Source organism: Nycticebus coucang, chromosome 12 (assembly GCF_027406575.1).
Source record: "Nycticebus coucang isolate mNycCou1 chromosome 12, mNycCou1.pri, whole genome shotgun sequence".
Taxonomy (NCBI): Eukaryota; Metazoa; Chordata; class Mammalia; order Primates; family Lorisidae; genus Nycticebus; species Nycticebus coucang.
This window is the reverse complement of record NC_069791.1, coordinates 68,234,751-68,258,520: the sequence shown is the minus strand read 5'-3', so window position 1 is coordinate 68,258,520 and position 23,770 is coordinate 68,234,751. Positions and strand designations below refer to the sequence as shown.

Below are 23,770 nucleotides of genomic sequence, written 5' to 3'. Positions count from 1 at the left end.
GGTATTCTAAATGTTAGCATAGCTCAGCTGGATCAATAGGAAGGTCCTATTGATGTGATACTTGGAGCTGCCCTTGTACCAACTCATGAAAGCTAATTGTTAAATCTTCAGGAATTTTGCACGCTGGTTGTTAAACACAGCCATTGTTAAAAAATAAATTAAAGGCAGTGCCTGTGGCTCAGTGGCACTGGCCCCAAGGGTGGCACATTCAAACCCAGCCCTGGCGAAACTGCAACAAAAAGTAACCAGGCATTGTGGCAGGCGCCTGTAGCCCTGCTACTTGGGAGGCTGAGGCAAGAGAATCACCTAAGTCCAAGAGCTGGAGGTTGCTGTGAGCTGTGACGCCATAGCACTCTACTGAGGGTAACAAAGTGAGACTGTCTCTTTTTTTTTTTTGCAGTTTTTGGCTGGGGCCAGGTTTGAACCCACCACCCCTGGTATATGGGGCTGTAGCCCCACTCCTTGAGCCACAGGTGCCACCCCAGAGACTCTGTCTCAAATAAATGAATAAATTATATAATTTAATAATATTATAATTTAATAATTAATAATAATTGTAATTTAATAATTATAATTTATAATTAAATTCTATTAAAAAACAAAAGTAATGAGAAGAACTTTCAGAATGGAAAGCAATAAGAACACTGGGAAAACTCATCAAAATAAACTTTTTCGGAACTCTAGAAATTAGCCAAAGGCTTATAACAACATGACTCAATTTCTTTTCTTTTCTTTCTTTCTTTTTCTTTTTTTGGGGGGGTAAGGGGACAGAGTCTCAAGCTGTTGCCCTGGGTAGAGTGCCTTGGCATCATAGTTCACAGCAACCTCCAACATTTGGTCTCAAGTGATCCTCTTGCCTCAATTTTTTTATTTTTAGTAGAGATGGGATCTCGCTTTTGCTCAGGCTGGTCTCAAACTCATGAGCTCAAGCAATCCACCTGCCTTGGCCTCCCAGAGTGCTAGGATTACAGGCATGAGCCACCATGCCTGGCCTCAATTTCTTTTCTTTTTTTTTTTTGAGACAGAGTCTCATTCATTTGCTCTTGGCTAAAGTACCATGGAGTCATAGCTCCCAGAAACCTCAAATTCTTGGACTCAAGGGATCCTGTTGCTTCAGCCTTCTGAGTAGCTAGGACTACAGGCACCCACCCTAACACTTGGCTAGTTTTTCTATTTTTAGTATAGATGGGATTTCACTTTGCTCCAGCTGGTCTGGAACTTCTTACTTCAGGAGATGTACTTGGCTCGGCCTCCCAGAGTGCTAAAATTACAAACATGAGCCACCAAGCCCAGCCACATTTCAATTTCTTAAAGAAAAATGGCTGAATCTTGGTAAGAACAATGAGTTTGTGACATTTTCACTTACCCTATTCCCATTCTTCTCTTCCTACATCTGTAATAGCCTCATAAAACAACAGCTTCACTTCCATGGGAACTGTGGGAAAAAGCAGCCTACCAGCTACTAGAGGAGATGGAATAGGTTTGGAGCTATGGCAAAAATCTGTATCCCCAGAGAATTTGTACTATTTGACCTGTATGGTAGCTCCCTAGAAAGACAGTATTTTCAGGGTCTTTATTTCATGTAACTCAAAGATCTCTCATTGCAAGCAGTTGTTGAAAATAATCAGTGATGATTGTTTAACATTGCAATTGTATACCTGAGCCAACAATACTAGTTTCCTGATTAAAAAGTCAAAAGAAAAATCTAGGGGATGATATGCCAATTGGGCGCTTTGAAAAGCTCTCGCCACATTCCCAGAAATCTAGAAAGTCATATGCACATTCAGGACTATGAACATGCCCAGGAAAGACATGAGAAGGTTCTCATTTCTCATCCCTGGCTTATCATGAGAATGTGCGAGCAGGAAGTGAAGCCTGAGACAGAATTTTTAACATCCAGAGCATCAAATGCATGCCCCAACATACTTACAGAGACCTTTAGCAAAAACATGTAGACATACTGGTTCAAGGCATGTAAGGAAATCGCTGTACAATCATTAACTGACCACTAAGCTAACAAAACAGAGATTTCAGAGGCCATAGACAATTTTTTTGTACACATTTTATCATAGACTTTTTTTAGTAAATAGATAGGAGTGGAATTGCTAAAATATAGAGTAGATATATGGTAAATAGCTATATGCAATCTAAAAATATATAGAGACTTTACAGAATTAGTTCAGGAAAGTCACTAAAAAATGAAAGGTAGTAACAGCCATAAAAATTGAAACCCTGGGGAAGGGGCATATCACAGAAAACTAATTTCCAGAGTTTCCACATTAAATGGTTTAAATGTTCAGTTTTCAAAAAACAATTAGAAGACACACAAAGAAATAAATATGCTCCATACACAAGATGAAAAAGCAGTCAATAAAAACTTACCCTGGGGGAAGGAAAAGCAGAGAGAGGGAAGGAGGGAGGGGGTGGGGCCTTGGTGTGTGCCACAGCTTCTGGGGACAAGACATAATTGCAAGAGGGACTTTACCTAACAAATGCAATCCGTGTAACCTGGCTTATTGTACCCTCCATGAATCCCCAACAATGAAAAAAATAAATAAATAAAATAAAATACAAAACTTACCCTGAGGAAGCTGAGAATTTGAATTTAATAGATACTAACTTTAAATCATCATTATAAATATGCCTAAAGAATTAAAGGTTGATCAAAAGACAACAAAGAAGACCTCAATAAAGACATCCCATGTTCATAGATGAAAAGGCTTAATATTGCTAAGGCAATATTTCCCAAATTGATCTACAGATCTAATGTAATCCTCATCAAAATTCCATGTGGTTCTTTCCAGAAAGTTAGAAGCTGATGCTAAGATTCATAAAGAAATTCAAAGTGGGTAGGGTGCCAGCCACGTACACCCAGACTGGAGGGTTTGAACCTGACCTGGGCCAGCTAAACAGCAATGACAACTGCAACAAAAAAATAGTCAGGCATTTTGGCAGGCACCTGTAGTCTCAGCTACTTGGGAGGCTGAGGCAAGAGAATCACTTAAGCCCAAGAGTTTGAGGTTGCTGTGAGCTGTGATGCCATAGCACTCTACCAAGGGCAACATAGTGAGACTCTGTCTCAAAAAAAAAAAAAAAAAGAAAGAAAAGAAAAAAATAAAAATAAATTCAAAGGACACCAAATAGTCAAAACAGCTTGGGGTCAGGGAGACCAAATTTGGAGTACTCACATGTCTTCATTTCAAAATGAACTGAAAAACTATAGTAATCAAAAGAGTGTGGCACTAGCATATACAGATCAAACAATAGAATCGAGAGTCTAGAAATAAACCTTAACATCTATAGTAAATTGATTTTCAGCAAGGGTACTAAGGCAATTCGGTGGAAAAGAACAATTTTTCAATAAATGGTATGAGGACAGTGAACATCCACATACAAAAGACAGTGACCCCCTACCTCACACCATATACAAAAATTTACTCAAAATGGATCAAGATGCTAACATAAAAGCTAAAACTATGAAACTCTTTCAAGAAAAGATAGGCAAAAATCTTCATGACCTTGGATTAGATGATTTCAGAGATAAGACAATATAAGCACAACTGAACAAAGAAAACTAGGCAAATTTAGCTTCAGAAAAATTAAAAACTTCTGTGCTTCAAAAAGCACCAGCAAGAAAGCAAAAGGTTAGCTGGGCATTGTGGCAGGCACCTGTAGTCCCAGCTACTTGGGAGGCTGAGGCAAGAGGATCTCTTGAACCCAAGAAACTGAAGTTGCTATGAGCTATGATGATGCCAGGGCACTCTAGTCAGAGTGACAAAGTGAGACTCTGTCTCAAAAAAAAAAAAAACAAGATAGAAAGAAAGAAGTGGCTATACTAATTATTTTCATATAAAGTAGAACCTCTATAAGTTGACCAGCCAAGGGACTATAACACACTGATTGACATATTAAAGTGGTCAATGTAAGGAAGTAGGCCGCGGTACATGTGGTACATATGCAATCTATGAAAATTAGATCAGCTTAAGAAAGCAGTCAGGTAGGGTAAGGAGTTGGGTAGAACCTCCATAGTTGACCACCTCCTTACACCTCCTTAAGTTGACCTGATTTTCATAGACCAGCATGCACCATGTGTAAGTATCAGTACAATAGGCCTAGTTCCTTATGTTGACCACCACTGTATGTTGTCCAGTTTGTTACAGTCCCTTGGGTAGTCAACTTAGAAAGTTTCTACTGTATGTATAATTATATTATTAGATAAGAGAATTTAACAAAAAAGTTACTAGAGATGAAGATATTTTATAATGATAAAAGGGACACCCCATTGGGAGGACATAGTATCTATCAACAAATATGCACTTAACTACACAGCCCCAAAATACGTAAAACAAAAATTGACAGTATTGAAGGGAGAAATAAACAATTCAAAAATTATAGTTTAGGCTGGGTACATTAGCTTACACCTATAATCCCAGCACTTTGGGAAACTAAGGTGAGAGGATCACTTGAAGCCAAAACTTTGAGACCATCTTGGGCCACACAGTGAGACCCCACATATTAAAAAAATAGAAAAATTAGCTGGGTGTAATAGTACCTACCTGCAGTCTCAGTCACTAGGAAGCTGAGACAGGTAGGTCACTTGAGCCCAGAGTTTGAGGTTGCAGTGAGCCATGCTAGAGCCACTGCATTCTAGCCTAGGCAACAGAGCAATACCATGTCTCCAAAAAAATAATAATAATTAAATTAAAAATAATAATATGGCCATCAATAATAATGTGGTTGCTAATGCTTATAAACCTAGCACTCTGGGAGGTCGAGGCAGGTGGATTGTTTGAACTCAGGAATTCAGGACCAGCCTGTGCAAGAGCAAAATCCTGTCTCTACTATAAAGTAACCAGGCATTGTGGCAGGTGCCTGTAGTCCCAGTTACTTGGGAGGCTGAGGCAAGAGGATCACTTGAGCCCAGGAGTTTGAGGTCACTGTAAGCTATGACACCATGGCACTCTAGCCTGGGGCAACAGAGAAGATTCTGTCTCATAATAATAATAGTTTAGAGTTAGGCTTTAACACTCCACTTTTAGTAATAGATAGAACAACTAGAAAGAAGATCACCAAGGATATAATACTGAGCAACACTGTAAACCAACTAGACCTAACAAACATCCACATATACTCCATCTAAGAATTGTAGACTATACACACACACACACACACACACACACACACACACTCACTTCTCAAATGCATACAAAACAATTATCTGGAATAGATCATATGTAGGGGCATTTTTAAAGCCTCAATAAACTTAAAAGAATTTAAATCTAATGAAGTGTGTTCTCTGACCAGAGTGGAATGAAAGTAGAAACCAGTAACAGAAGAAAATTTGGGAAATTCACAAATATGCAGAAATTAAGCAACATATTCTTAAGTAACAAATAGGTCAAAGGAGAAAACAGGAAGGAAATGAGATGAATGACAATGAAAACAACAACATACCAAAATTTATGAGCTGCAGCTAAAGCAGTGCTTAGATAGAAATATATAGGTGTAATCACTAAATTATAAAAGAAGAAAGATCTCAAATCTACAACTTACCTAATGTTCCACATTAAGAAACTTGAAAAAGGTGGGCTGCACCCATAGCTCAGTGGGTAGGGTGCTGGCCACATACACCTGAGACTGGTGGGTTCAAATCTGGCCCGGACCAGCTAAACAACAATGACATCTACAACAAAAAAATAGCCAGGTATTGTGGCAGGCGCCTGTAGTCCCAGCTACTAGGGAGGGTGAGGCAAGAGAATTGCTTAAGCCCAAGAGTTGGAGGTTGCTGTGAGCTGTGTCTCAAGAAAAAAAAAAAAAACAAGAAACTAGAAAAAGGACCAAACTAACCAGCAAAATGAAGGAAATAATAAAACAGAACAGAACAGAAATTAATAAAATAGACAATATACAAACAATAGAGAAAAAGCAGCAAGACCAAAAATTTATTCTTTGAAAAGATTAACAAAATTAAGCTTTTAGCTAGATTATCCAAGAAAAAATAAAGCCTCAAATCAAAAATGAAACAGGGGATCTCACTACCAACCTTACAAAAATAAAAAGAATTGTAAGGGGCTCAGCGCTGTAGCTCAAGTGGCTAAGGCACCAGCCACATACACCTGAGCTGGGGGGTTTGAATCCAGCCCAGGCCCACCAAACAACAATGACAGCTGCAACCAAAAGATAGCCAGGCATTGTGGCTGGCACCTGTAGTCCCAGTTACTTGGGAGGCAGAGGCAGAGGCAGGAGAATCACTTGAGCCCAGGAGTTGGAGGCTGCTGTGAGCTGTGATGCTATAGCACTCTACCCAGGGCAACAGCTTGAGGCTCTGTCTCAAAAAAAAAAAAACAAAAAACAGGGGAGTGCTATGAACAATTGTATGCCAACAAATTAGATAACCTAGATGAAATTGACAAATTCATAGACACAACTACTAAAATTGACTCAAAAGGAAACAGAAAATATAAATAGACCTGTGAAAAGTAAAGGGACAGAAGTAGCCATTATATAATTTTCCACAAAGAAAATCAGAGGCACAGGTAGCTTTACTAAATGAAGATTACAAAACGTTTAAAGAACTATAACACCAGTCCTTCACAAACTTTTCCAAAAATAGAAGAGAAACCCTAACTCATTCTATGAGGCCAGTATAGCAGAAGAAATAGTAAAAAGAAAATATGGATATATTCACTATATAAGGATATATAGAGAAATCCCTTATTACTATTAAAAAGTAATAATGGATTTATACCAATATCTCTTATGAATAGAGATACTAAAATTTTAACAAAATACTTGGAAACAGATTCTTAAAGCATATAAAAAGGATTATACATCATGACCAAATGAGGTTTATCCCAGGAATGCAAGCTTGATTCTTTGATTGATTAACATATGAAAATCAATCTGGGCAAACATATACCACATTAGATAAAGGGCAAAAAATACATGATCAGCTCAATAAGCACAGAAAAACATTTGACAAAAATCCCCTTCATGATAAAAAGCACTAAACAAAATAGGAATAGAAGGGAATTTCCTTAAAGGGCACCTATGAAAAAACACACAGCAAACATCAAACTCAGTAAAAGATTGAATGTTTTCCTCCTCAGATCAGAAATAGGACACGGATGTCTGCTCTTATTACTTCTGTCTAACATTTTATTAGCGATTATAGCCAGGCAATTAGTGAAGAAGAAAAAATAAAAGGTATTCATATTTAAAACAAAAAATTAAACTATTTCTATTTTCAGATAACATTCCTTTGTGTATAGAAAATTCTGACCAGGGATAGTGGCTCATACCTATAATCACAGCACTTTGGGAGTCTGAGATAGGAAGTTCTCTTGAGGCCGGGAGTTTGAGACTAGTCTGAGCAACATAGCATGACCCTGTCTTTACAAAAAAAATTTAAATTGACTGGATACATGGTGGGCATGCTTGTAGCCCTATCTACTTGGGAGGCTGAGGGAGAAGGATCACTTGAGCCCAGGAGTTGGAGGTTGCAGTGAGTTGTGATCAAGCCACTACACTCTTTTTGCTGGGCAGAAAAGCAAGACCCTGTTTCTAAAAATCAATCAATCAATCAATCAATAAGTCCTAAGGACTCCACTACGATACTATCAGATCTGAGAAATGAGTTCAGCAATGTTACAAGATACAGTTGAACATAAAATAATCAATTGTGTCTCTACAGAGGCAATGAGAAAAGAAATCTAAAAAGAAAATAAGAAAACAATTCATTTATAATAGCATCAAAAAGAATAAAGTACTTAGGAAGAAATTAACAAAATACTTAGGAATAATTTATGCTCTGAACACTATAAGACATTATTGGAAGAAATTAAAGAAAATTTAGAAAAATGGAAAGACATTACATGTTCATGGACTAGAAGACTTAATCTTGTTAAAATAGTAATACTCCGTAAATTGATCTACAGATTGAACTCAGTCCCTATCCAAATCCCACTTGTCTTTTTGGCAGAAATTGAGACACTGATTCTAAAATTCATATGGAATTTCAAAAGATCCAGAATAGACAAAACAATATTGAAAAAGAACAAAGTTGTACAACTCACACTTTCTGATTTTGAAACTTACTACAAAGCTACAGTAACAAAAACAGTGTGGTACTAGCATAAGGATAGTCCTGATGGATAGGTACATCAATGGAATAGAACCGAGAGCCCAGAAATAAACACATTTGCTGTCAATTCATTTTCAACCAGGGCATCAAGACAATTCAATAGAAATAATAGTTTTTTAGCAAACGGTGCAGGGAAAGAATGCAAATGAACTCCTATTTCACATCACATAAAAAATTAAATGTCCTAAACATAAGTGCTAACACAATACAACTCTTAGAAGAAAACATAAGTCTGAATCTTCACAACCTTGGATAGGCAATGTTTTCATGCATAGATAGGACAGTGAAACACAAGCAAAAACACACACATACACACACACAAAAAAAAAACAAAAACAAAAAAAAGGACTGGGCTTCATCAAAATTATAAAGAGTTTTGTGTTTCAAAGAATACAAATGAAAAGATAACTCACAGAATGGACAGAATGTGGGAAAATATTTAAAATCACATATCTGATGAGAGACTTGTGTTCAGATTTATCAAGAACTATTTTATCTCAATACTAAGGTAAATAACCTAATTTTAAAACAGGCAAATGATGGGCAGCACCTGTGGCTCAGTGGATAGGGTGCCAGCCCCATATACTGAGGGTGGTGGGTTCAAACCCGGCCCCAGCCAAACTGCAACAACAACAAAAATAGCCGGGCGTTGTGGTGGGAGCCTGTAGTCCCAGTTACTCAGAAGACTGAGGCAAGAGAATCACCTAAGCCCAGGAGTTGGAAGTTGCTGTGAGCTGTGTGATGCCACCACACTCTACAGAGGGCAACAAAGTGAGACTCTGTCTCTACAAAAATAAAATAAATAAAATGGGCAAAGGATCTAATAGACATTTCCCCAAAGAAGACATATAAATGATAATACGCACATGGAAAGATGTTCCACATCATTAGCCACTAAGGATATGCAAATCAAATCAAAAATCACAATGAAATACTATTGCATACCTATCAGGATGGGTATAATCAAAAGGACAGACAATAACAAGTGTTAGGAAGAATATGAAGAAATTGCTAATTCATTCATTGCTCCTCAAAATATAACATGGTGCATATCTATTGAAAAAAATAAGTGGTTCTTCAAAGTCCTAAATACAGAGTCACCATATGGTCCAGCAACTCCATTCTTAAGTTTATACCCAAGAGAAATAAAAATAGACATCTAGACAGATAATTGTACATGAATGTTCATGGCATTATTCATAATAAACAAAAAGCAAAATCAACCCAAACGTCTATCAACTGAGGAATGGGTTAACAAAATGTGGTGTAACTATACATTGGAATATTATTTGGCAATAAAAAATAAAGTCTGACACATGTAGCAACATGGATAAACCTTGAAAACTATACTAAGCAGGGGGTGGGGGATGTGGGTGGTCACAAAATGCCATGTATTGTGTAATTTAATTTTTATGAATTGTCTAGAATAGGCAAATCCTTAGAGGCAGAAAGTAGATTAGTGGTTGCCAGAGACTAAGTTGGGGAAGGAATGGAGAGTGACTGCTAATAGCTATAGGATTTTCTGGTTTTGGTTTTTTGGAGTGATAAAAATATTCTAAAATTAAGTAATGGTGATGATGGCACAACTCTGTGACTATACAAAAATCTGCCTTAAAGAGATGAATTTTATAATCTATAAATTATATCTCAATAAAGTTATTTTTGAAAGTTATTTTTAAGGATAATAAACATTGAAAATTCATTGATTCCTGATTATTTATTTATTTATTTATTTTGAGAAAGAGTCTCACTATGTCACCCTTGGTAGAGTGCTATGGTATCACAGCTCACAGCAACCTCCATCTCCTGGGCTTAAGTGATTATCTTGCCTCCGCCTCCCAAGTAGCTGGAACTACAGGTGCCTGCCACAACACCCAGCTATTTTTTTTTTTTTTAGTTGTCATTGTTGTTTAGCAGGCCCAGGCCAGGTTCAAACCCACAACCCCGGTATATGTGGCCAGAGCCCTAACCAGGGGTGCTGAGCCAGATGAAAATTATTTTACATTTTACTATTACCTACCTAACCTCATGAGGTTACTTACTTCTATTGTTTCTGTGTAGTGAAAATTGTAATACTGTATCTCTTCCCAACTCCCAAGTTTAGTAACATCATGTCTATACCTTAAAATAACCCATGGTGTGAGTATTTATACCATGGGAATTGGCAACACAGTTAATCAGGGTTCTTTTTGCCCAGAGAGCCATTTGTTAACCCCTTGCCAGCACATTAGTGGTCTCGCCACGGGATATACCCTCTGCAGGTCTTTACCATTGTTCTTGCTTCCCTTGAATCCCTCTTATGGTTACTTTAACCCAGCACTAGGCAAGTAAGGAGAACAAGTAGATTAAAAGTAATGTGACTCTCCCTGGTTCTCTGCCAAAGGCCACATATCTCCTGTCAGATGATAGCCGACTTTATCTGCATAATGATGTGTTGGCTCTCTTTCTAAATGCCTCTGTATGACCTTCTCACCTGTTGTTGCTTTTTGGATCTTCTGTCTAAAGCTGTCTGACTCAGGGACAACTCACCAGGTATCTTTCAGATCCTTGAAACACCTCCCACTTGGAGGAGAGGCCACCCACTATGGTGAAAAATATGGTAAAGTTTAAGTCTAACAAATGAATACTTTTAATTTATACAGCAATATATTGATGCCATCTACAAGATAATTACAGGATTTATAAAAAGTACACAACAGTGAGGCTCAGCAATGGAATAATACCACTTTAAAGTCATATTATGAACATTTTTTTCCCCAAAACTCATCAGTGTATATACCGTCACTTGGAGATAAGTTTTATTTAACAGCGACTTACATTTTTGATGTGTCAAACACTGTTCTAAGCACTTTATAAGTAATAAATCTTTAAGCTTTATCTAATTTTAGAATATTTTTATCCCCCACAATAAACTCTGTACCCGTCAGCAGTCATTCCTCGTTCCCCCTACCCCCTGGCGACTACTGATCTACTTCCTTCTTCCCTGCATTTGCCTATTCTAGACATTTTATATAAATGAAATCATGTGATAAGTGGTTTTTTGTGACTGGCTTAATCTACTGTTACTCTCATTTTACAGACAAGGAAAGAGAAACAGAAAAGTTAAGGACCTTGGTCAAGGTCACGCAGCTAGTTACTGGCTGAATTAGGGTCCAAATTTAGGTAGCCTGGCTTCAGAGTCTTTATTAAGTCTTCATGTCTAAAGTGAATAATGTCAAGTGTACGTTGAAGGCCTTTTGTGAATGGGAGGTGTGGATCAAATTGCTCCATGGGTACCTCTCAGGTGAGAAACTCTACTAGGCGTTGCCTTCTGGTGGTGCCAGAGCTGGGACAGAGGGGAAGAGTAGAGGTGGGGGAATATGTACTACCCAGAAGGTAGTAGTTGTTCAATAAACCTTTGCCTATTGAGAAAGATAGAATCTTCCCTTGGGATGAACACCTGGATTTTAAAATTCCTTTGGCTTGCCAGGCAGCTGAATCCCTTCTCTTGGTATAATTTTGGTAATAGAACTGTGCTACAAAGACTAAGGACCAGGCATGTCTTCTGAGGCCCCTGCAGCCAGATCACGGGCACCCCTGTTCCCACCCTGTCTATGGTGGTTCTGGTGGCTGTGTTTTGCTAGCTACACAATTCTTGTGGTGGGGCCTGGGACTGCCACACAATCCAGCCCCTTTGATTGCTGCTTAGGTTCTGAGCCCAAGTCTCAGCTCTTACATGGCTATTCACTGGAATCCAGTCACTCTAAACCATGCTCAGGCTCTCCAAAATCAGAAGGTCCTTGTATTGTAGTCAATTCTCAGGTACTTCAACCTTCTACAAAAACCTGTAGCTGCTCCTTTCTCTCCTTTCTTGAGTGCTGCTTCTGAGCCAGGACCTCTGAAGGGAACCCTGGAGGGCCCCTCCTGGTGTCATCCTCACTCTGGTGCTCACAGAGCATCAAGCATGTGTCAGCTTCTGTGCATGGTACTGGGATACCATGATGGACAAGATAGACATAGTTCTGGTTCTCCTGTGCTTATATTCCGATTGGGGACCAAATTGAACAGGCGATTACACACGTAATTGTGAACCTTCTGGGTCAGGAAGAATATGTATGGAAGGCATCCTGAGCTGGCCTTGGCCATCTGAGAGGTCTTCCCAGAGGAGATGACATTTGAGCAGCAATTCCAAGGATGAACAGAAGATAGTTCTATAAAGGGAGGAAAGAGGTAGAATTCCATATGGAGGAAAGAATGTGGATTTTAATATTTTATCTCTGATGTGGCAAAATGGAGGATGTCACATTCAGGTAAAAGGACCCAAGTTTTGAGGGCAAAGTTCTCCTGCCTTTCCTACATATCCAAATGGCAGCCACAGGTGGTCACAGAGCTTCTTGCTTCATATTAGAATTGTTGGTTTCAGCCAGGCTTGGTGGCTTACACTTATAATCCTAGCATTCTGGGTGGCCAAGACGAGTGGATTACTTGAGTTCAGGAGTTTGAGACCAGTCTGAGCCAGAGCAAGACCTCATCTCTAAAAATGGCCGGGCATTATAGTGGGTGCCTGTAGTCCCAGCTACTCAGGAGGCTGAGGCAAGAGGATCACTTGAGCCCAAGAGTTTGAGATTGCTATGAGCTATAATGCCATGTCATTCTACCGAGAGTGACATTTGTAAAGCTCTATCTCAAAAAAAAAAAAAAAAAAAGAAGAAGAAGAAGAATTATTGGTTTCTATTGACTTCTCTCATACAGAGCACATGTTCTAGTTATACCTGTGACTTATCAAGCCTCAGACAATTATTTTAACAAACACACAAAGTGCCTGTGAAGTGTCAGGCCATGTTTCAGACACCAGAGTGAACAAGAAGATAAAATGTTTACTCTTTGGGAGATTACTTCCCTGACTGCTGTGGAAAACCCCACCTGCCTTCAGCTTCTCTATCAGTCATAGGACACTTGCTCCAAGCCCATAAAATCAGGACTGATGGAACAGGAGTCACCTGCTGTGTCAGTTCCTGATAGGTCAGCTGGGGCAGGTTGGGTAGGCTTGTGCCAGGCTGGCACATGGGCAGGTAGGGCTCCCCTGAGCCAATCAGCCCCTGCAACATCATCTGGTGGCTCCTCCTCCTCCAGAAGGGGGTTTTAGGAAGCACAGCTCAAACCTTTTAGCAAACAGAATCATTGGGGACCCCCAAGGCCCGCCTGGGACTCTGCACCACTCCCTGCAATGCCATCCTGTCCCATCCCAGAATCCCAACAAGGGCAGCAGGAAAGGGGAACAGGTGGCTCTTTCTGGGAGTATTTGGTTGATCTTAAACTCCTACTTCAAAGTTCTCTGGGGATTTTTCACAAAAAGGAGAAGTCTGTCTACCCCAAACTGCCAGGGAACAAACTGTTCATGTGACCCCCTGAGAGGAAAAGTGAAGAAGTGACTCCCGTGTAACACAACTGCCCAAAATCTGGAGTCAAGAGTCACCCAATAACCCGTACGCTGCTGTTTGCAGCTACTCTCTTGAGTCTGCCTATGGCCCCTTTGTGGGCTCCGAGCCCAGCAGGAAGCCTCCCCGCCCCCAGTGCTGGGGCTACATCAGGGAGATCCCAAATAACTTCCTGCACCTCCCTTTGCCCCCACCTGTTTGAGCCTGAAACTGTTTATTAGGGTGGTACCAACAGGCTTAGCCAGAATGTGTGGTTCCTTTTGTAAGGCTCAATGGATTTAGTATTTAATAGCAGAAGTAGTTGTGGCTATTTTTTTAATTGCCAGATTTTATTAGAAATAGGCCTTTTCACTGCCCCTTATATACCCAGGTTGTAACCACAACCCACAGCTCCTCTGCTAGGAGGGCAAGTGTGGCATCTCCTATATGTTATGTCATTTTGTCCCAGAGTAAACCCTCCAAAGGTGGAGCTGGGCCCATTTTATGAATGCAGGAATTGGAATGCCTTTACCTTCCCAGGGATAATGCAGGAATGCCTTTACCTTCCCAGGAATAATGCAGGAATCAACATGGGGCTGTATTTAAAAGGCAGCTGGAAGGAAGCTGATGGGGAGGCTGACCTTAGCTACTAACTTCACTTGGGCCTTGAGGCCACCAGTGTCTGTCCTGCACCTGTTCCCTGTTGGGGCAATTGGCCCTGCCCCACCTGCTCACCTCTTCTCCTGGAGGGCCGAGGCTCAGTCTAGCCCAGGCAGAGGTTGAGACCCTGGGGAAGAACAGGCCAATGGGGGCCAACACAAGAAGACAAAAAACTCAACTAGTTCTTCAGCTGGAGAACAGGAACTTCTTTGCCCTCTGGGAGGGTATCAGATGACAAAGGTGTATGTGGGACATCTCTGGGCATCCCTGAAGACTGCCTCTGTTCTCTTCTGCTTGGCATTTATATGGGTCTTTTGGACAACCCCCCAGATTTCTTTGAGAACAACCATTTGTGACTTTCTTCTTATTGACATGGTTAGGAAATGGAAAATGTGTAAGCCAATAACTCTTTTTTTTTTATAATTTTTTTTTTTTTTTTTGTAGAGACAGAGTCTCACTTTACCGCCTTCAGTAGAGTGCCATGATGTCACAGGACTCACAGCAACCTCTAGCTCTTGGGCTTCCATGATTCTCCTGCCTCAGCCTCCCGAGCAGCTGGGATTACAGGCACCTGCCATAACGCCTGGCTATTTTTTGGTTGCAGTTCAGCCGAGGCTGGGTTTGAACCCGCCACCTGCAGTATATGGGGCCAGCGCCCTACCCATTGAGCCACAGGTGCCACTTACGAGCAAAATGGAATGTAAACTCCTTTATGCTACAAGAGAGGTGTTTCAGAGAAAAGACATGGGGGCTCGGCGCCTGTGGCTCAAGCGGCTAAGGCGCCAGCCACATACACCTGTGCTGGCAGGTTCGAATCCAGCCCAGCCCGCCAAACAACAATGATGGCTGCAACCAAAAAATAGGGCGTTGTGGCGGGTGCCTGTAGTCCTAGCTACTTGGGAGGCTGAGGCAGGAGAATCGCTTGAGCCCAAGAGTTGGAGGTTGCTGTGAACTGTGATGCCAGAGCACTCTACCCAGGGCAACAGCTTGAGGCTCTGTCTCAAAAAAAAAAGAGAAAAGACATGAGCAATCTTTTTCTTTCTTCTTTTTTTTTTTTGAGACAGAGCCTCAAGCTCTGGGTAGAGTGCTGTGACATCACAGCTCACAGCAACCTCAAACTTCTGGGCTCAAGTGATTCTTTTGCCTCAGCCTCCCAAGTAGCTGGGACTACAGGCGCCCATCACAATGCCCAGCTATTTTTTTGTTGTAGTTGTCATTGTTGTTTGGCAGGCCTGGGCCAGGTTTGAACCTGCCAGCCCTGGTGTATGTGGCTGGTGCCCTAGGTGCTGAGCTATAGGCACCTAGCCAAGCAATTTTTTCAATTTTATTTTTATTTGTATACCTTTAAGGTATACAGTATGATATTTTGATGTACACATACGTGATGAAGTGGTTATGGTAGTCAGGTAAATGAACATATCCATCATCTCATATGGTTTCCCTTCTGTGTGTGTGGCAAGAACACCTTAAAATCTCTTTTATAAAGAATCTCAAATACAGGGCGGCGCCTGTGGCTCAGTCGGTAAGGTGCCAGCTCCATATACCAAGGGTGGCGGGTTCAAACCCAGCCCCGGCCAAACTGCAACCAAAAAATAGCCGGGCGTTGTGGCAGGCGCCTGTAGTCCCAGCTACTCGGGAAGCTGAGGCAAGAGAATCGCTTAAGCCCAGGAGTTGGAGGTTGCTGTGAGCTGTGTGATGCCACGGCACTCTACCCAGGGCCATAAAGTGAGACTCTGTCTCTACAAAAAAAAAAAAAAAGAATCTCAAATACAATACATTATTATTAACTATAGCCCTTATATTGTACGTTGGATCTCTAGACTTGTTTATCCTACATATCTGCAACTTTGGATTCTTTGACCTACATCTCCCCATTTCCATAAAGCTGGTGGCAGTTCAGTTTGCAGAGCTGCCCAGAAAGCTGAGGGCTGGGGTCTGGCAGAGCCAGCTGCTGGGTCCCCGGAAGGGCCTGATCACCTGTACAGGGTCCCCGCACAAAAACTCCAGAGTAAACATGAGGACAAGACTATAAAATATACATTTCAGGGAGGCATAAATAGCAGAGAATCACATCCTGGTGCATACACAGAATGCTTTCCAGTGAGAGGATAGACAGAAAAGGCCTTAAAAAGCAGGAAAGGGGGATTTTGCAAATAGAACCAGAGTGGGAACAAACCATGTTACCAAGGGCAAATGCCTGGATTACCATATTAGTAAAAGGAGCCAGCATGACCTCATACTCATATGCATATTATATTTGTGCATATTCATAAGGACTGGAAGGAAATCACCAACACGTTAGGATATAGGCAGTGGTTTCTTTAAATGGTGGGACTATGAATATTTCTTTTCTTTTCTTTTTCACATTTTTTTCATTTTTCTGTAAAGGGCCTGGATTATTTTATAGGCTAAAAGGTGGAATTTTTTTGCTTGTGTTTTTTCAAGTTGGTGGATTTCCCAAACAAGATTTCCAACTCAGAGCAATATCATGTCAAATACAGTTACTTTATCACCGGGATAGCTTTACCACTAGGAAATCAAGAATTTGCTAAAACATGCTTCACATAGTGAAAAATATTCCGGATGGCATTAAGCGATAATATTCATTTCTAAACATTTATTTTCATAGAGATAAGGTGCTGCTACTCCCAGCCCAGCCAGTCCGTGTTCTATTTTACACCTTGGGTCCTGGTTGTATGATTATTCACTGTTATCCTCACCAACTTGCTGTATCTGCTGCCTGCTGGGAGGTGTTAAAAAAAGCCCTTTTTTAGAGAGATAATTGAATCGGCTGAGGGAAGTGGAGTGTTTTATTTTTGGTGGGTATGGTTGGCTGAGTTCCATGTATTCTTTTTAAAATTTTACTTGAAGGATTATTGCTGGCTGGTGGTGTCTTATAGTTTTTTTGATTTTGCTGTTCTCCCTTGTTTCTGAGCAAGGTATAGATGCTCAGAGACAAAAATTCTATTTGTCATGTCTGTATTCAAATCTGGGTGTGCACAATTATGTTCAGAAAGAAGCTAGAGTCATTAGAAAGCAAAAAACTCTATGTGATTTTGGACTATCCAAGTGGAGCTTCACCTTCGTACAAGTCAGGTTTGATGGCGCAAGGGGTCCAGGTGTCCAGGTCATCAGCACTTGCAGGTTAGTGAATCAGTCAACTCTTTCATATTAGAACAGGTGAGGATAGGCGGCACCCATAGCTCAGTTGGCAGGGCGCTGGCCGCATATACCTAGGCTGGCAGGTTCGAACCCAGCCCAGGCCTGCTAAGCAACAATGACAACTGCAACCAAAAAATAGCCAAGTGTTGTGGTGGGCACCTGTAGTCCCAGCTACTTGGGAGGCTGAGGCAAGAGAATCACTTAAGCCCAAAAGTTTGAAGTTGCTGTGAGCTGTGATGCCATGGCACTCTATCCAGAGTGACAGCTTGAAACTCTGTCTCAAAAAAAAAAAAAAAGAACAGGTGAGGATAAAGGATTGATTACAGTTACGGATGAACAAACTGAACTGATGAGGTGTTTTGGCACTATCTTACTTGGCTTTAATCCTGCTAATGAGACCAAGTCAAGAGTCTTAGAAGACACTGGGCTCTGAGCAAGCAGATGTTTTTATTATTATTATGGTAAAATATACGTAACATAGAATTTACGACTTTAACAATATTTAAGTGTACAGTTCATTGGCATTAAGCACATTCACAATGTTGTATATGAATCACCACCATCCATCTCCAGAACTGTTTCATCACCCCAAACTGAGATGCTGTACCTATTAAAAACACCAACTCTTCATCCCCCTCTCCCCAGCCCCTGACACCCATCATTCTATTTTGTCTCTATAAATTTGACTACTCTAGGCCCTTCATACAAGTGGAATCATATAGTCAGAAAAGGTATTTCTCTTTTTGCGATTGTATGTATGTCCCATATTTTGTTTACCTGTTCATTCATCAATGGAAACTTGGGTCATTTCCACTTTTGGCTGTTGTGGATAATGCTGCCATGAACATGGATGCACAAATACCTATTCATGTCCCTGCTTTCACTTCCTTTGGGTATATGCCCAGACGTGGAATTGCTGAATAAGAAATAATAGTTTAGGCCATTTATAAAGTTCTCTGGCTCCTAATCCTTAGTGTCAACACCTGCATCCAAAAGCCTTCTCCCCCCTCACCACAAGAAATCAAGGAAACACAGCAACATCTAAACTTTGAACCTCAGTATGAGCTGGAGGGGTCTTCAGAAGCCCTTGAGACCAAAGCCCTCACTTTCTGAAGAATCCAAGTCATGCAGCAAAACAGTTCCTCTGTCCTGGCCATGAAGGCTGGGCCCAGGGAGCAACTCCTTAATGTGTCCTCCTGGGGGATAAGAAGATGGGTGGCGCCTGTAGCTCAAGGAGTAGGGTGCCGGCCCCATATACCAGAGGTAGCAGGTTCAAACCCAGTCCCGGCCACAAACAGAAAAAAAAAAAAAAAAAAGGAGCTGTAGGAACTGGGTCAGCAGGAACTACTTGCTACTCATGGCCTGTTACCTGTACCTGCGTGTTTCTCCTTGGGATGGGCCAGGAAATTTTGAAAGGCACCGCAGAGACTCATTAAATCCAGTGACTGGCAATGAAGGAATGATTAAGTCATGGAGATGAGCCACTGTCCACCAGGGATTTCTTCCACACAGACATAAACTCCATCTAGCCAACAGCCATCAAAGATTCTGGTTTGCCAATAGCTGTGGAGAAAGCTTTCAGTGGCCATTAATCATTCTTTCTGGCAGCCCAGATTGACTGTAGGAGCTCAATAGTTATTTCCCCTACGTCCCATGAAGCTGGGGTCCTGCCCTGGGTCCTGTACTCCATAAGAGGTTAGGGAGAAAGAGTTTCAGGTATCAGGCACAGCCACTTGGAAGGAAGGTGGCTACAGTGCATCTATGTCTAGAGAGAGGGAATCAGCTAGGTTGTTATTTGCTTCTAACAGCATTTGAACCCATTTTATTGTGTAAACTGGGGCTTGTTCCTGCCTGCATAGATTCCAAGCCAGGTTCTTCAGCCTTTCTGGAGATTCTGAATTACCCAACATCCTCAAATACATTCCTTTTCTCCTCAAACCTAAGGACTAATTCTAAGAACCCAGACTGATTGTCAGGCTACTTGCTGTCAGTTACCATTACATTCAGCTGTAACTATTGGTGACCCATCCCAGCCAAAAAGACTGCCTTAAACAAGACAAAAATTAATTACTTTTTCACTTAAAGTCTGGGCAGACAGTTTGGGGTGGTATGGCAGCACAAAGGCCTCTCATGTCCCCATTCCTTCCAGATTCTCTTCTGCTATCCCTCAGCTGTGATCCCATCCCTGTGGTCCAAAAAGGCAGCAGAAACTCTAAGCCATCACCTTTACATGCCAGGTTTTTAAAAAATGGAAGAAGAGACAAAAGAAGGAGGGGTAGAGAATTTGTAACAGCCATATTTTAAGGAAAGTTCCCGAAAGCTTGAAATACATTGGCCATTCTGGAATTAAATGGTGGTAACTATTGTATACCTTTGTGAATTATACCCAAACCCACTGAATTGTATACTTTACATGGGTGAATTTTATGGTATGTGAATGGTACCTCAATTAAAAAAAAATCATTGGGCCAGACATAGTGGCCTATCACATCTGTAATACTAGCATTCTGAGAAGCCGAGGCAGGAGATCACTTGAGCTCAGGAATTCAAGACCAGCCTGAGCAAAAGCAAGACTTCATCCTACAAAAAATGGAAAAATGATCCAGGCATGGTGGCAATTGTCCCAGCTACTCGGGAAGCTGAGGCAAAAGAGACTCTTGGACTCAAGAGTTTTGAGAATATAGTGATGACTCCACTGCACTCTCCTCTGGTCAACAGAGTAAGTCTTTAAAAAAACAAAAACTCATTGGTCAGAACTTAGACACAGGTCCATACCTAGCTGCAAGGAAGGCTGGGAAATGTAGGCCTTATTCTAGGTAACTATATGGCCAGTTAAGAATTGTGGCTTTCATCTACTGGGGAAGAAAGGAACCACAACAATGGGGGATAGTTAGCAGCCTCTGCCATAGTGATAGAACACAGAGGAGGGTGTTCAGACACTTGCAGGTTTAAATCTTACCCTTCAGCACCCCGTGCCAGCCAGGGTCCTAGAATTGGTGCCTTTGTTTTCATAAAGGGATAGCCTCCTGGTTTCCAATGACCATGGCAGGGATTTTAGCATCCTAGGCCCTGGCTGGAATAGCCAGCCCCAGAAAGCCTACAAAAATCAAGGGCATTATATTACTAACTACAGGGCTTGCAGGTCATGCTCAGCCCCAAAGCCTTCTATGTGCCCCCTCAGGATCCGAGCATCAGAAATCGGGGTGGTACCCAGACCAGCAGTATCCATATCACCCAAGAACTTGTTAGAAATGTACATTTTCAGGCCCCAGCCGGACCTCCTGAATCAGAACCTGGAGGCAATCTGTTCCTACACGGTCTTCCAGAAGATTCTGGTGCTGCAGTTTGAGCACCACTATTCACCAAGCCTGCATTATCAGGGCCACCTGAGTTCTGTCTCTCGTAAAGCTGACTTCTCAGTAGTGTTAATTATTCACTACTGTAATTCTCAGCAACAAGGACAGTGCCAGGCACATAGTAGGTACTCAATAATTATTTGTCAAATGAGTGAATGAGATGTTCTCAGTTTTCATTGAAGGAAACAGTCCATTGAAAATCATTGTCAATTTTGACTTTGCTGTGAGGACATTGTTCATCACCTCACTCCCCCATTCACTATCCCCCATATCATCTTTCACATGAGAAATTCACTTTAGAACTTAGGGCTAGGAAAAACTTGCTTTCCTGAAGAAATGGATATTGTATCAGTTGGGGGGGGTGTCCCATCAGAATCCAGATGTTACACTCAAAATAGGATCATTTTAGGAGGGGCTATTTACAAAGGAGCTATTTACAAAGGTGTGGTAATAGCAGCCAAGTTGTTATCACCCCTGGCAGGAAGGAGTGGGGGAAGGATGGGTTACCAGAACCCAGGAGGAAAGAGAACTGGGTATAGAAGGATGACCTTTGATTGAGGAGTATAGCCAGCCCAAGGGGACTTGACCTTGAAAGGATAAAAAGCTGGGGGTAGGGAGCAGATAAGTAGTGGCTCTTCACTGGCCTCTCTTCCCTTTGATCACATGCCAGGGCTTATCCCAGCTAGGACCAAAAGGGCACAGGAACCTGTTGATAAATTCTGTGCAGCTCAGCCTCCTAGGATAGAGAGCGGCCTGGAGAAGAGTTGAGAGTAGACCTGACATGGCAAAGACTGCTTCTTTCCTTGACAATAAGAAGGATGTAATTGGTTCTGTCTCCCTTTTCACTTTGCCAGCCAGGAAGCTCTGAGCCAAATAAAAGCCTTGCCTACAGCTCCTGTCAGCTCTTGACTTGCCTTTTGAATACTTTTGTCTTTTGTTTTCACTTCTTTCTCCTTAACCAGCCCTGATTCCTTCTTCCTATCTGAGTTATGATTATTGTATTATATGTTTTCTTTTGTAAGCCATCTCAGCCTTTGTGGCAGGAACACTGGCACATAGGAGTTTTTAAAAAATAAATCTTATCAAAGACTACTCTGTGCCAGACACCATAATAGATACTAAAAGATATAGAAAAATAGGTGAAATGCAGCCTATGTCCTCAACGAGACTCTGTTGTGCGTGGCAAGGCACAGTGCAAGGATGTGAAGATGCCACAGTGAGGGAAAATAAGGCTAAAGCCAGATGGAAGAAGTGGTTTTGCTATTTTCCTTCTAAAGGTGGGTGAGAGCACACACCTCTTTTGTCTGTTGAAGTAAGCACAGGACATAGGGCCTTGCTTGTGAGTGCGATCAAGTCCAACTCACATTCAAACCACCAGGAAGATAATAGGAAAACTCAGGAGACCACCAGTGCCTCCGCATGAGGTCTGCAGGAATGTTTGCAGCTGTCTTGTGACATCCATGAGAAGTAATCCCTGGGAGTCATGACACCCAGCCCCTCTTCCACTGCAGCCTAGCCATAGGGCTGGTCAGTGGAACTTTCTGAGATGATGGAAATGTGCTACGTCTGCATGCTGTCGAATATGGTAGCCACCGGTCACATGTTGGACACTTGAAATGTGGCTGGTGTGAGTGAGAAATAGAATTTCTTCTTATTGTGGTAAAATATATATAACATAAAATTTGTCACTGTAACTACTTTTAAGTATACAGTTCAGTGGTATTAAGTACACTCACATTATCATAAAATGATTGTCTTCATCCATCTCCAGAATACTTTTTGTCTTCCCAGCCCAGAATTCCACCCACTCATTCCCCATTCCCCGTGTCCCAACCCCTGGCGACCTGCATTTTCCTTTCTGTTTCTAGGAATTTGATACTGTAAGTGCTTCATATAAGTGAAATAATATAGTGGTTGTCCTTTAGTGACCAACTTATTTCACTCAGCATGATTATTTTCAAGGTTCATCTATGTTGTAGCACATAGATGTCAGACTGTCCTTCCTTTTATGGCTAAATAATATTCCATTGTATGGATAGACCGCAGTTTGTTTATCACTTCACCCACTGATGGATGCTGGTTTGCTCCCATCTCTTGGCTAATTGTGAATAACACTGTTGTGAACATAGGTGTGCAAATATCTCTTCCAGACCCTGCTTTCACTTTTAGGGGTTACATCCCCAGAAGCGGAGTTTCTGAGTCATATGGTAATTCTTTGTTTAATTTTTTGAGAAATCTTCATACCAAGGAACCAAATTTTACATTTAAATTTAAATAGCCAGCTTGGCTCCTGTAGCTCAAGCGGCTAAGGCGCCAGACACATACACCTGAGCTGGAGGGTTCAAATCCAGCCCAACAATGAGGCTGCAACCAAAAAATAGCTGGGCGTTTTGGTAGGCGCCTGTAGTCCACGCTACTTGGGAGCAGAGGCAGGAGAATCACTTGAGCCCAGGAGTTTGGAGGTTGCTGTGAGCTGTGATTTCACAGCACTCTACCCAGGGCGACAGCTTGAGGCTCTGTCTCAAATAAAAATAAATAAATTTAAATAGCCACTTGTGACTAGTAGAGGCTCTGTCTCAAATAAATAAATAAATAAATAAATTTAAATAGCCACTTGTGGCTAGTAGCTGCATACGGGACAGCGCAGATACAGAACATTTCCTGCATGTGGCTGCCTCCTTTGTGGTCCCACCCAGTCATTCCCTCCTCCAGATAACCACTACTTTGACTTCTTCACTAAAGATGAGTTTGCCTGATCTTGAACTTTAGATAAATAGAATTATACATTTAAAGTTGTAAGTAGCTTTTTTCATTCAACATATCATCTATTGAGAGTCATTCAGAAATTTGCTGATAAATCTTCAATAATAGACCTCTCCAAAAAATATAAAGGCCTAATTTGTAGCATTTGCTGATATTTACAGTGCAAATACCCTCACCAATTGGTGACATCAGCTGATAGGTCTGAGCCAGCTTCAACACAGCACTGTGCAGGCCTGTTTTTGGCCACCCACGTTGTTGCACATCACTGGAGTGTGTCCTTCTCTCTGTTC

The 23,770-nt window shown here is 41.4% G+C and overlaps 1 protein-coding gene across 1 annotated transcript in view; it reads right to left on the bottom strand.

Moving 5' to 3' along the window:
- Window positions 1-23,770, bottom strand: part of LOC128561978 (rho GTPase-activating protein 39-like) — a gene marked incomplete at its 5' end in the record, with an annotated part of 37,248 nt that overhangs the window by 2,128 nt on the left and 11,350 nt on the right. Inside the window, 1 exon segment of the mRNA XM_053556618.1 lies at window positions 16,065-16,176. Coding sequence (XP_053412593.1) covers window positions 16,065-16,176 — 112 coding nt within the window.